The 14,662-nt window shown below is 35.4% G+C and overlaps 1 protein-coding gene and 1 pseudogene across 1 annotated transcript; both read right to left on the reverse strand.

Annotated features, from left to right (window-relative positions):
* Positions 1-1,683: 1,683 nt before the first annotated feature.
* LOC140773520 (protein STAY-GREEN, chloroplastic-like) lies at positions 1,684-4,225 on the reverse strand (annotated as a pseudogene).
* Positions 4,226-7,406: 3,181 nt separating this feature from the next.
* On the reverse strand, positions 7,407-14,007 carry LOC140775549 (protein STAY-GREEN 1, chloroplastic-like). Its single transcript, XM_073118920.1, has 4 exons — positions 13,811-14,007; positions 13,561-13,734; positions 13,313-13,480; positions 7,407-7,541 (listed from the first exon to the last, which is right to left on the reverse strand). The coding sequence occupies exons 1-4, from the start codon at positions 13,919-13,921 to the stop codon at positions 7,407-7,409; spliced, it is 588 nt and encodes a 195-aa protein (XP_072975021.1). The 5' UTR covers positions 13,922-14,007.
* Positions 14,008-14,662: the final 655 nt, after the last annotated feature.

Here is a 14,662-nt window from a genome sequence, read left to right on the forward strand (position 1 = left end):
CTTAATATATTAATTTAATGCCACTTGTGGACTTATCCATTCGGTGCGTCATCTTAGTATTACTTTTGAGTTTAATAAGATTTTCCATGTAATAAAAAGAAAAGAACCTTTTGCTTGTTTATGTTGCTAAATTCATAAGGGTCTTTTAAATATACTTTTTTTTTAAAAATATATTTGAATATCCGCAGAGGGCCGTTTCTCCTATATAATGGTTAGTAAATGTTTACTGTTAGGAATATTTTATAAATATCTTGAAGAAAAAAAAGTAACTAACAATAATGGCGGTCTAGAAAGAGCCAAAAGATTTAGGTGTCGATTATAATATTAAAATAAAGTACAGAGGCAGTTATGACATTTTGAAGGCTTTCAGTGGTGATACCGTGAAAAAGGTCCACAGATCTGGACTTGTTTGGAGATGCATGTTAAGATGCATGTTAAGGTAGAGATCTAATGTCAATTATAACGGCATTTTACAAAGAGCCAAAAGGTTTCAGTGTCAATTATAATAATATTGAAACAAAGTACAAGGGTTTAAAAACTTTCAGCGGTGATACTGCGAAAAAACACCCAAAGATATTGATATATTTGGAAACTCTCCCTTTCGCTGGAAGATGCATTTTCCTTGTACTGTCCTTTGAAAGTGACCGAATTTGACATATGATAATGGGCCGAGAAAGTGACACCTAAAAAGAAGCGTGACCGTTGGAAAAAACCTTATTATATTTTGCATATAGCCACTGAATTTTCCGGTTATTATGGACAGCCGCCTCTTTCCGAATAGATCGCATATCGATCTTTGAAGATAAACTCTTTGATTGATTCCAAAGAAAGCTGACCATGCGGGAGAAGGGCAGCGAATCATTCTATATCTGTTAGGGCTAACTTTTTGTGAAGAGATTTAATATTTAATTCACTTTAGTTACAAGACTTTCCTTAATTCACTTATATATATATAATTTTTTAGGCATCTATTTTTTTTATCAGATTAATATTTTACTTGATAAAACGCTGATTTAATTAGTATTTTACTTTGAGACAAATAAAGTACTTATGGCTATAGTAAAATAGATCGCTTTTAATATTGAGTTTGAAGTTTAAGTTATTTTGCTAAAAAAGGAATAACATAAACATGTCTAGTTTTGTCGATAACTCCTAATGTGGCTAGAAAGATGTTGTCATTTGATTTAATCAGTATTTTACTTTGAGACAAGTAAAGTACTTATGGCTACAGTAAAATAGACCACTTTTAATATTGAGTTTGAAGTTTAAATTATTTTGCTAAAAAAGGAATAACAGAAACATGTCTAATTTTGTCGATAACTCCTAATGTGGCTAGAAAGATATTGTTATTTGATTTAATCAGTATTTTACTTTGAGACAAGTAAAGTACTTATGGCTACAGTAAAATAGACCACTTTTAATATTGAGTTTGAAGTTTAAGTTATTTTGCTAAAAAAATAATAACAGAAACATGTCTAATTTTGTCGATAACTCCTAATATGGCTAGAAAGATGTTGTTATTTGATTTAATCAGTATTTTACTTTGAGACAAGTAAAGTACTTATGGCTACAGTAAAATAGATCACTTTTAATATTGAGTTTGAAGTTTAAGTTATTTTGCTAAAAAAGGAATAACAGAAACATGTCTAGTTTTGTCGATAACTCCTAATGTGGCTAGAAAGATGTTGTCATTTTTTATATACGTCCGGTCACAAAAAGGACATAGAGAATATAATCTATGCCATTAAAAGTTTCATTACAAAGATCGAGGAGTTCAGCTCCACGGCATACAAGTAAGGGTGCAAAAGAGCTGAACTTGAGCGAGCCGGCTCAGAATCGGCTCTAAATGAATTTCGAGCCATAGAATTCAATTCAGGCTCAGCTCAACTCAAGATGAGCCCAAGCCCGAGCCTAAAATGAGCCTATTCTCAAGCCTCATTCAAGCTAAGCTAGATCAAGCCAAATCGACAGTCAACAACTGTTCGGTGGAAAGCAACAGATGCACTCTACTGGGCATCGCCATGGCTGCTCGCCAGAAACCGACATGAGCTCACCGTGACCGGTCGATGCTGCATCCCGGAGTGGGCCCCAGCACTCTATCCTATTGAATTCAAGCAAGTTGGAGTGGAAGTAGACCTAGATTGTGGCCTCCTCCGGTTCTAGGTAATTATTGAACAAGTTGTCGTCTCCATGCACAAAGGCCTTCAAAACCTACCAAATGCTTGCTAACTTTGTCATCAAAGAACATCTACATATTGCCGATTTATATAACAAAAAAAATATCAAAAGAAAACTTATCCTATTTTTCCTCTAAAATAAATATAAGATGATTCACCGAGAGTTTAAAATTGATCTCGCAATCACTTGATATTCAAAGAAAAAATTATTTAAGAAGTACAAAAAATTAATTTCAAGCCAAACTTAATTATAGCAATATGGGTACCCTATCTAAACTTGTTACATTTGTATCCTTGAAAAAAGTCAAGCTTGACTTAAATCAAGCTTCAATTAAGTTTAATTCATGATTCGAGTCCACCTCAATTATTATTCTCTGGGCAGTTTGTAATAAAGGCCCAGGTTTTTTTCTACCCTTGTAAACATAAAAAAAAGCTTAAATTGAAAATTAAATAAGTGAAGCTTGATCGATTTTCAATTCTAACCCCTATTAGCCTTTTTAACGATTATAAAATGCTTTTCTAAATTGATCTGAATTATCTAACCCTATTTGAGTCACCTTGAAGAAGAGGATGGAATTAAAGATTAGAGCATACCACAGGGAGCTCTTTGCAAAAAATATAGTATCGAAGATTTGCAATAAGATCCAGCAAGAAGTGGCCGCCGCTTATATGGCAGTGGATATGGAGAGACATTTCTCTTGCACCATCTTCCACTCCGCCACCAACTTATTATACCATCCCTGGAGCTGCTCAAGAAAAAAAAAGTTCCTTTTCTCTAAGCTCAAAACGATCTCAGTTTTCTCAAAATCCGACCCCAAATAATAAACCTAATACTAGGATCCAATACCTGAGCGCTATTAATAGTATGGGAGATGGCAAGCGTAATCTTCGAGGTGATGTCGCTGTGAGTGAGAGTATAAGTCCTCGGTAGCTTTCCTGGGTGCTTCTCTTTCTCTATCTACTCCAAGGAATAGAACTTTGAGCTTGGATGCCTCGAAAATCGCGGGCCCAAATAGCCTTGGAACCTATTGGGTAAATCTTCTTTCTAATTAATTTTCATTTTAGACGCAATGAATTAGATAGATATGAATTGTGATTTTTATTGGTGAGCAAGAAGGGGCTCCTCTGCTTTAGTTGCGTTGGTAGCAGAAACAGAGCAGCCCCAGAACCCATCTTGGTGATGAACCCAAGAGGGAGAAGAGAGCGAAGAATATAGACGAGAGGAAGAGGAGGAGGAGGAGAAGTGTTTGATTGGAAAGAGAGTTGATTCTGGAGTTTAGAAAATTTTTAGGTGGGAAGTTGGAAGATGGCCACGGAGGTACACGACTTTTAACGTATTTTTTTATTATTCTTTCTCTATTACACACGTGGCTACTTATTTATGGCAATTTACAAACAGGGACCTACAATTAAGCGGAATTTTGATATTTCAATATCCATCTTCTTGCTATTAGTAAATAGCACCCAACCTGTTCATAAAATGAGCTAAAACTTCTAACAAGATAACTGTAATCTAGTGCTTAAATAGTTAAAACAGCATATGTGAGTATTCCGAGGCTTAAGTTCCAAAGTATTTTAAATATGACACCGTCTCTAAAGTAAAATTGAAAAGAGCAATGCTGCCAATGAATAGGATATCCAACATAATAAACATAAAACTATAATATATAGAACAATAATTGGTATTAATAGAGTTCAGATTAAATGATGGTTTATTTGGCATGAGTGATCATGGCGCATTATTAGATACATATTTAATTATTTATACATCATCCCGGATAAAAGATAACTAGACTACTAGCTGAGGTGACAGAATATTTCCTCCCTTAACCAAGCTCAGATTAGAAAATTAACTGAGGTGACAGGGTCCCATCTCACAATCTTGAAAATGTAGGGTGTCCTATGTAATTCCCTCTACTTTATTATTATATTCTATTTTTGGCCCCTTTGAGTGGTTGGTTGCCAGCAATTTCTTGGCTAAAAGACATAGAATGGTGTCGCAATTACTTGAAGGAGGAGGTCGGCTCCGAGTTATCAGGGGAAGCCATCGAAGAGGGAAGGAGGTACGTGGGAATGGTGATATGTGAAGGAATGGCTCTCTCCTGTAGCTTTGACGCAATGTTCTCCTAATTGTTTTTTTCTCTTTTAAGTTGGAAGAAAACAAGAGATTCCTGGTGTTTAGTCCGATTGAGACTTGTGTGAGTTTTAATCTGAAAAGAACCCCCCCCCAAAAAAAAAATAATAAAGAAATATATTTATTCAAGCACGCGGATCTATTACTATTTACATTTTATCATTCAATTCCTTAGTCTTTTTAATATCGTTTGGGATGATGGCCATGAGTGCATTATCTTCATGTCTTTCCGAGTATTAAATTTCGTGGCAAACAATGGTATCCTGTATATTGATAGAGTGAAGCGGAGATTCATGGCTGATAGTATTTTGACTGTAAAATCGTTTTACAGATTTCTTAATAATAAGGGAATAATCTCTCGGAGATTTTTTTTTTAAAAGTTTAGACTTTTTCTTTGGTTAGTTTATCATAATCAAGTGCAAACTGGAGATATTTTGCTAATAAAGACCGGTCAAGGAGTGCTCACTATGTGTGGATCATCCATTTCGCAAGAGTGGCTTTGTTACAAAAACTATAGAACATATGAGGAAAAGAAAAACTAAAGGTAAAAAAAAGAAAAGAAAATAGAATGTGAAACATGTAAAAGATTGGTTCAAATGAGTAAAAATAAGATTCCTTGGTTCAAAGAACCGAGAAATTGGTGTTTGCTCTAATTGTGTGCTATTAATTAATGCATTTGACTTGAGCGAAATAATAGAGTTTTTAATTAATTGCTATAAAGATTTGTCGGGTGGCTCATTAAATTGACCCTATCTTGCATGGCATGCATACAAGGAGAGACATCAGTACAAAAGGCTAAGAAGGTGATGGCCTAGTTATCCTCGATGAATGGTGATGGAATGGATGTTATCTTTTGTTTTGTGGATTTGTTTGTTATTCCTTTTGCTTTTGTGGATGTTATCTGGAGTAGTATTTACTGTCTAAATTTGATACTATGTGTGGTTAGTCTTAAATTGAGAGCAGTAATTGGTGGTGTTTTATTACAGGTTTTAGTTTTCCGACCCAATTTTGGTTGGTGCTGGTGGAACCTCAGTTTTCATTATTCTTGGAGGATAACAACTTAGATTACTTTTTTATTTCCAAGTTTCGATGAAACATGGCTATACCTTTCTGTTAAATATTAAAGAATTTTAGTCAATCCATTAATATTGCTTTCAATGCATAAAATATATCACCACATTAGTTTACTTTATGAACACTTACTATATAAATATGTTGAAATTAGCTAAAGATGCAAAATGATCTTTATACCTTTTTAAGTTTAAGATAAAATTATGATCAAATGAGGTGTATTTAGATATTTTTATTTTTAAAAGTAACAAAAAATTCTCTATTTAGTCCGTAAAAGTAAATTTTAGATTGTTTTAGACATTAAATGTAGAACAAATATATAACGATCGAATGGCAAATATCCAAATGAATAATACAAAACTTAGGGTGGTCCTATTAAATTTCAGCTGAAAAATTTATAAAAATTTCTATATCACTATATTCTTTAATATATTATATTTTTTTATTTTAGCTACTAAAGTAATGACTGTTTGTGAGACACCCACTTCCTACAGAATAAAAATACTCATAATATTATCGTTAAATCCGACTCACTCCTGTTGTTAAATTGCATAAAAATCGAGTCAAAGATTCTCTAGACCGTTTGGCTTTTCGTGTGAAGATATAAAAATTTTAACTAGTAATTTTTAAAATTGTGAAATTATACATGTGTTTAGAGAGGCTAATCATGTTGTTGATTGGCTTGCTAACTGGAGTAGAAGTGTAGAACTGTAGGTTGTGGTTGTACTTTGACTGGATCCTTTCCTTTCGAACTTTTATAATTTTTTGCTTCGGAGAGGTTTTTATAACTGTGGAAGTAAATAGATATCCTTATTTGCTTTGAAAAAAATTTATGAATAATTTTATTTAGAACTATTATTATTTTTATATATACATAGGAAAAAAAATCATGCTAAATATCCCCTGAATTATTTTATATTTTTGAGTTTTATTTATTTATTTATTTTTGATTCAAGAGAGTATTATAAGTGGATATTTATTTTTTTTAGTTTAGGGTTTATATAGGAGTAATAAAAAAGTTCGAAAAAAGTGTATCCGAAACGGAATTAGTGAAAAACATAACATTTTAGTTAATATAAAGAGTAAATTATATATTTTAAGGATGTGATATTAGATAGATTATAATGCTCGAGGTGAAGGAAAATATACTAAATCTTTATTTTAAATTTTTCTTAGATAATAAATTTTTTTTAGAAAGTAGAACATGCAAAAGCAAAATCATACATTTTTTTTTATCATTTAAGAGTCTAAAGATGAGATATTGGTTGGATAAGAGACTAACCCTCTCTAGATACAGATGTATTTAGTCCCATTAAGCTTTAGCCAATATATTAAGCCATCTAGTTTATTGAGATATTACTCTAAACTATCGTGCTGCTCCTCCAAGCCAATTACATTGTCGAGCTATCAATCGAATTTAGCTATTGAGCCAAGTTACTAAACTACTAAATAATTTTCTTTATATTAATTTTTTGAAGTTGAATTCCATTCTATGATAACTTACCCACAAAAGGAGATAAAAAATTAAAGCCTTTTCTTTTTCTTAAGATGGTTCATATTCAACCGATTAAAGGTTTGGTGTACTAGGAAGTTAAAGGTATTTGAAACCTGCTCTAGGGTTAAAAAAAAAAATCTCGATCCACTTAAAACCTAATTAATTAGCTAGGAGTCCCAAGTCAAGTTAGGTTCTAATAATTTGGTTCTATATTTCCTTTATTTTAGGCTTGACCTAATCAAATAGATTTGATTTGGCTACTTTAAATCCTAAATAAAAAATTACTTGATTAACTATGAACATGGGTAATTACATTCTACTCTATCCTAGAAATCTGCAATGCTTATACAAAAAATCTATAATACAGATTACAATTCAAATAAATTGTAGTGAAATTTGATTATAAAGATAATACATCTTGATTCTTGACAGTGGTTTTTCTCTTTCATATTTTATTTTTCATTTTTATTTAATTATTTGAATTATTTCGAGAACCGGAAAGCTTGTTGTTGGCTGTCGATGCTGCGTACTAGAGAGGACCCCAACATTCTATCCTATTGAATTCAGGCAAGTTGGAGTGGAAGTAAACCCACACAGTGGCCTCTTGTAGTTCTGGGTTATTGTCGAATAAGTTGCCATCCCCATGTACAAAGGCCTTCAGTACCTATCAAATGCACTTGAACTTGTCATTTTATGATAAACAATAAGGTTAAATGAACATTTAAAGCCCCTAGAGTGTGCAATTGTTTTCTTTTCACTATCCGTACAAATAAATTTACTCAAAAATTTTTTAGTATAAAACCTGATCCAAAATCCCCTGTACACCCTCTAAATAATCTCCAAATCTAATAAGTAAAAAAACCTAAGAATATGAACAAAATCACCTTGTTATGTCTTTTAATCCCTCAACTAGCATGCACAGTCTGTGTAACACTTAACTTTCGACCTCCGACTTATGTGAAACTATAACCATTAGAACCCTAACTTCTGAGGCTACTATCATTTAAATTTTATAATTTCCTTACATCTAGGTCGGCCTAGATTTGATTCGTAATATTTATATAAGAGCTGACCTTTTGACCTTCATCTACTTTTCTAAAGATATCTTCAAAACTAGCCATCCAGTTATTATTCTCGTTCTTATCTTTTTACATTAACCGTTGGATTGTCTTTATCTTCATAGGAGTAGATTATAACCGTAGATCCTCTACCTCCAGCAGCCACCCTACTACACGGCCGTCCACCACCACGATGACTGCCATAATGTTAGAAATTACTGTTCTGCCCTCCCTGACCTATCTCCACTATTTTATTTTAATATTTTTATCCCGACCTCCGATTTAGATGAAACTAGAGACATTAGAACCCTAAGTCACGAGGCTAAATCCACCTAAATTTTCATAATCATCCTACGGACGGATAGTTCCAGATCTAGTCCGTAACATTGGTATAAGAGCCGACGTTCTTCGGAAGATGGTTAACATATGTTCCAAGGCCAACGAGAAGGTATTGACCATGGAGAACCATGATCTCATCTCTGTTCCTGTGAGATTTAATCTAGTACCCTCTTCAATCCTAGCAATTGCCCACGATGAGCCACCAGCGTGGGCAAAAGCTTTTTTTAAAGCATTTTCTGTCGAGTTCAAGGAGAACGTGAAGGAGAACACGAAGGAGATCCAAAAGATCCAAACCGCCCTCAAGGACTCGTTTTAGGCCTTGACAGAAGTCCTACTAGGCGCCCTCCACCCCGCACCACCTGCGCCGCCGGCCACTGTGGAACATGCACCACCTCCACCCCAAGGACTAATAATGGTGAAACCGTAGAGACCATCTAAACCGTGGCAACCATCCCTTCTCCGGTTGCAGTGGAGCACCCTCTATCTTTGCAGATTGAGCCCTCCATTGTAGCAACACCGGAGCAACCCCTAGCGACAGCCCCATTGTCATCTTCCCCGATTGAGGTGGAAAATAAAGTTTGAAAACCTAGTTTTCCACCGATGGTGATCCAGACACTTTCATTCCAAACCACCACCGTCAGCACCTTCCTTGGACTAGCTGCACTTGAGCCATGGCCTAAACCTCATGTGCCAGGACCTTGGCTCAAGCCACCCATGGCTAGGATGGACTATGGTTCAAAACGATGGGCCCTAGAGCAGCACCCACCATGGGCCCATCTTCCTTGTGGTAGACGAGACCCACATGAAGATGGAGAACATAAAGTTCGAGAGGGAACAAAGGTTTGGAAACCACCATGGACACCTTGAGGACAAGGTGATTGGAAGCGTGGTGGATTGATGCGAATCGATTGGAAGCGTGGTGGATTGATGCGAATCGAGTCAGATCGGATCACATCAAGGGAAGATTAGACTCAATGGATTGACTCTAATTATCTTATTTACTTATTTGGTTTAGTTAGAAGGTTAGGATTTTATTTAATTAGCTAAATCCAGCTCTATGCAATTTCAGGAAAATATTCACAGAATATTCTACAGATGTTCGAATAATATCAAACCAGGTGGATAAGATCGCTAACCTCCAGATCTATAACTTTGATATTCACGATTTCTATAGATTCAGAATTTATATATGGTGAAAAGAAGGATTAATTCGAGAAAGATAAAGAAGGCTGATTTAATTAGTTAGCTAGTTTTATCTTGTTGTTTGAATTTTAAATAAATCGGATAATTCACATGTGGATCTAATCCGCTATGAATTTTTACTCCTATAAATAGGAGTAGACATGTATTGATAATTATGGAATAGAATTGAGACAAATCTGAGTTTAGCCAGTTATTATTCTCGTCCACCACCCTTCGACGACCGCTACAACATCAAAAATTACTGTTCTGCCCTCCCTGACCTATCTCCACTATTTTATTTTTATCTTTTTATCCTGACCTCCGATTTAGGTAAAATTAGAGCTATTAGAACTCTAACTCATGAGGCTAACTCCACCTAAATTTTCATAATCATCCTATAAACGGATCGTTCCAAATCTGGTCCGTAACAGGTATCTCGTGCCCTTTTACTTCAAATCCAAGCCTAAGTAATGGCTAAAGAGAAGGCTTCATCATTTGGCTAGAAGATAGGTCAAATGAGCAAAAGCCATAGACTTGATAGGTTAGTGCAGGTCTGTCGAGTCCATCTAGGGCTTTGGGCTCATTTGGGTCCTTTGGGACAAAGTATGATGTTGCATTTTCTTGTGGAAGTGGGTTAGGGTCTTTATAGAGATATACTAGGCTTTGGGCTGAGTAAAGGGGTTGAACATGCGAAAGCCCTAGAATCGGGTGACTAGCATGACTAGGTGGTGGTTCGGGGTGTCAAAATAAACAAGTAGCTCGAGCTCGGCACGATTTGAGGTGAGCCTAGCTGCCCCTAGGCGTAAATTTAAGGCTTGATTTGAATTCTGAGTCAAGCTTAAGCTGAAGCTGGCTTACTCAAGCTCTGCTCGATAGACTTGGTATATAAATTTCTCTAAGACTTAAATTCTAAATCATAAATTTCGAAATCCTGATAGCCTCCGCCACTCCTATCTAAATTTCCAAAGCTATTGGCCCGTCATCTCCTCTTTATCTTTCCCCACTGTCAGCCTGGCTCCTCCTTCTTCTCATCCGACAAGCTAGCTCCTCTTTAAGCCATCACCTAATCCTCCTCCTCCACCGTCAGCAAGCCTCCTCCTCCACCTCCCAACCTCTCGATCTCTAGCATTATGAGGTCGAGGAAGCTAAGGTTCCTCCTTGGGATGGATCCCATGAGGCCATTTTGTGAGAGGATCATCGCCTCTAGATTAATGCAATTGTCAATCTCGGCGGGATGATCCTCATCAGTCAATTAACCACATGTAGATATGGAGATTCCAAAGCTGGCTCACCTCTATCGGGCTGGGGCTAGAGTCTAGTTGTTGCTGAGCTTTAGGTCGGTCAGGTTATCATATTCGTTGAGCTACAAAGGGATCGTGCTAGAGACTTGGTTGACCTTGATTTGGAGCTCCTATAGGGCAGTGAGATTATCAACAAACGATGGTATTCGTCGGATCAACCCATTCATCGAGAGGTCAACCACCTTTAGCTCAAGGCACCCATCTAACTCTAGCGGTATAATGCCGACCAAGTCGTTTTGCTAGAGCAACGAATCTTTGAGCTCTATCAAGCTTGATCCAGCTCGGTTTGAATAGGTCTCGGAAATAGGCTTAATACAGCTCAAGCTCGGCTCAAGTTGAGCTAAGCCTGAGCAAAGCTTGAGCTAGAGCTAACTCACTCAAGCTCAAATCATTTATACCCCTAGTGGTGATTGTGGCTAGGAGATAGACAGGTGGCTTGGGGTTGATTGAGGGCTTCAATTAGGATCTGGTTGAGGCATGAAGAGTTAAGATATCGTTGGCATATGGTGGTGGTGCTCTTGGAAGGATGCATGAAGAGAATGGAAATCTCGACTAAGTAGTGATAACTTGGAGTTAGGTGGTGGCGGTAATGATAGTGATAATGGTGGTAGCAAGGTAGTGATGGTGGGTAGTGGAGTCAGTCGAGTAACAAAAAGAAAGAAATAGGGTAAAGGTGGCCAGCTTTAAGGGATAAAGGCAATGGCAATTGAAGGAGGAAGATGGTCCATAAGAGTTAATACTTGCATAATCCTTAAAAGGGCTGCTCTCCATATATTTATAGTGGTTAACTCAACTCCAATTCATACTTAACTTAAATATAGTTAGCTAATTAAACAAGTCATAGCCTATTAGGACGCTTACTCAAGCAATTAAGGAAACTAGCACATGCATAGCCAACTAAAATTTTTACTCAAATAATTAAGAAAACTAGCACATGCAAGTAAATAAATTAGTAAACCCTCTAGATAAATTCAACTAACAATTAAGCTAACATGATAAATTAGACTCAATTTATTGAGCCTAATGTGATTCGATTATGTCTAGACCACATCATTTCGCTATACTTTCGTCCACCTTGTCCTCAAAGTGAGAAATGTATATCTCAATATGAGTAGCCACAGCTACTCCACTTATAATTGTACTCACTATCAACTTATAAAGATTTTCCTTATATTTTCCAACGATAGTTGTTACTTCTCTTGAGAATGTCATTTGATGTCGGAATAGAGAACCCGTTCTACTCAAGATCACTTAAAAAGAAAATCAAAATTTTCTTTAGATCTAGAATACACCTTATATCCTTGAGAATTCTTACTGTCCCATCAAACATAGACAGTTTGATCATTTTGATTCTAGCTGCAAGCTACATCGTTTTCCATAAAAAAATATGGCAAATACTTCAATGCACCTTTAAAAATTATAATCTTAATCCAACGGCTATAATAGCCAGTTTTCATACTTGGTATCGGTTTCCCGGTACCGGTTCCAAAACCACATTACGTAAAAAAAAAAGTATATTAGTTAAGAAGATTAATTACGTGTGCCTAACTTCCCAATTTTCTTGCTATACCCTTGAAGATCTTAACTATTTGATCTTCATCAAAGTGATTGATAAACAATTAACTTTACGGTATGGAAGAAGCGCTCTACACGTTTTTTTTCTTCCGTTAAGATTTCTCTTTTAAATATAATTATGTGGAGATATCATTTAATATTAAATAATTTAAATTTGATTATTTGAAGATAAACTTCAATTTAAATATAATTCTCTTTCTCTATCTATTAAAATTTAATTTAAATCAATCTTAAACTAATGGGAGATATATGTAAATAATAAAAAATAATCAAAAAGATAAAATGTAATTAAATTTTCATCAAGTTAATTATAAAAGACATCAATACCCTTATTTTGATATATATACATTACTCTAAGTTAATAATATGTATGCCTTTTACTTAATAAAATATTAAGATAATATGATTGTTAAAAAATAACGTCCAAGATTATATATCTAAAAAAAATTACCTGCTGAACCGGTAATATCTTTTATTCCTATTATACCATTAAAGATCTTAACCATTAAATCTTCATCAAATTGATTGATAAAAAATTAATTCTATTGCACCAAAGAAACTCTCAAAATATATTCCACCATCATAGGGCCTGTATGTTTTAAACCAGTCCCCATGTAGACACTAGAGAATCCATGCATCCCCAAGATAGTTCATACAAGTCCTGGCTACTAGCAAATCACTATTTCCATCTGACTCATCATTTGTGATACTAATTTGGCTAGAATTTGAAGATCTATCATTCTCGTTCATCCCTTCTAGATCATTTTTCCTCCATATAAATATTTTCAATTCATATGTCCTCCCTTTTTATAATAGATAAAGGTGGTTTATATTTTATATTTTATATTCTAATAATTTTAATTATTAATTATTTTCTTTACAACTCCAAAGTGTTTCCAATATTGATCTAAAATTATATCAAACTCTATGTTTGTGTCAACTTATTAAAGAAGAGGAAGGAATGAAAGAATAGTGCATACGAGTGGGAGCTCTTTGCAAAAAATATAGTATCGAAAATGTGCGACAAGATCCAGCAAGAAGTGGCCGCCGCTTATATGGCAGTGGACATGGAGAGACATCTTCCCTCGCACCATCTTCCACTCCGCCACCACCTCGTCCCTCTGCAACTTATTATACCATCCCCGGAGCTGCTCAAGAAAAGAAAACAAGTTCTTGTTTTGTTCAAAACCCCCCCTCAGTTATCTCAAAATCCCACCCATAATAATACCTGAGCACTGTTAATAGTATGGGAGACGGTAAGCGTAATGTTGGACGTGATGTCGCAGTGAGTGAGCGTATAAATCCGCGGTAGCTCTTCCGGGTGCTTCTCCTTCTCCACTCCAAGGTGTAGAACTTTGAGCTTGGATGCCTCGAAAATCACAGGCCCAAATAGCCTTGCAACCTATTGCGTAAGAATCATTTTCCCAGTGAGTTAAATTCGTAACCAGCTATGACTGCAAAGAATTGCATGGGCTTACCGGAAAAGTTGATCGCTTTACGCGTACGCTGCGTTCTTTTCTGGTGAGCGACGAGCGGCTTCTCTGCTTTAGTTGGGTTGGTAGCTGAAACAGAGAAGCCGCAGATGCCATCTTGGTGATGAACCCAAGTGGGAGAAGAAGAGAAGAATATAGCAGACGAGGAGGAGGAGAAGTGTTTGACGGGAAGGAGAGTGCACTCCGATGCCTGCAATTAGAGCAAAATGATTAGTATACCAACCAATTAGTTATTAAAAATAGCTTCTGTCTGTCCATAAATTAAAGGGTATATAAAATAATTAAAATTTAAGTATTTTTTATTGTTTATCTTTATAACTGCTTTCTTAAGAACAGGAGTAGCAACTCCTACTTAATTTATTAAAATAAATATTTAAAAAATAATGTAAATAATTTATTATTATAATTTAAAAACGTGACCTACACGATTGGGTGTTACACTCGTGGGCCGTGGCTACCTTATTATTTAAGGAAATAATTTGCTAAAAGGGGCCTACGATCATGTGAATTTGACTTATCAGACCTATCTTCTTACTATTAACAAATAGTGCGATAGTGCTCAACCTTCTGGTACAATCGTAGATTACAGAAGACATATAACTGATCGGATGATTCGACTATTCCGAGGGTAACGTTTCAGCGAATCTGCTCCAACAATATACGACACCAGTGACCACTCATTTTTACCCCAAAAAAAAGAAAAATATATATATAAGAATAATGTCACTTAAAAAAAAAAAATTAGACGAGTAAACTTACGTAGCAACACATCAGGTGTGAAATAATTTAGATCCTCTCGTCAGAGGAAACAGACCCTCCATCTTTTTCTCTCTTATA

This window comes from Typha angustifolia, chromosome 2 (genome assembly GCF_048772165.1).
Source record: "Typha angustifolia cultivar Huaian chromosome 2, ASM4877216v1, whole genome shotgun sequence".
Taxonomy (NCBI): Eukaryota; Viridiplantae; Streptophyta; class Magnoliopsida; order Poales; family Typhaceae; genus Typha; species Typha angustifolia.

Coding starts and splice junctions, on each gene's coding strand:
- LOC140775549 (XM_073118920.1), bottom strand. CDS start 13,921: ATGGCATCTGCGGCTTCTCTGTTTCAGCTACCAACCCAACTAAAGCAG. Junction 13,735..13,810: donor TAAAGCGATCAACTTTTCCG/GTAAGCCCATGC, acceptor CTTACGCAATAG/GTTGCAAGGCTATTTGGGCC. Junction 13,481..13,560: donor ATACTATTAACAGTGCTCAG/GTATTATTATGG, acceptor TTTCTTGAGCAG/CTCCGGGGATGGTATAATAA.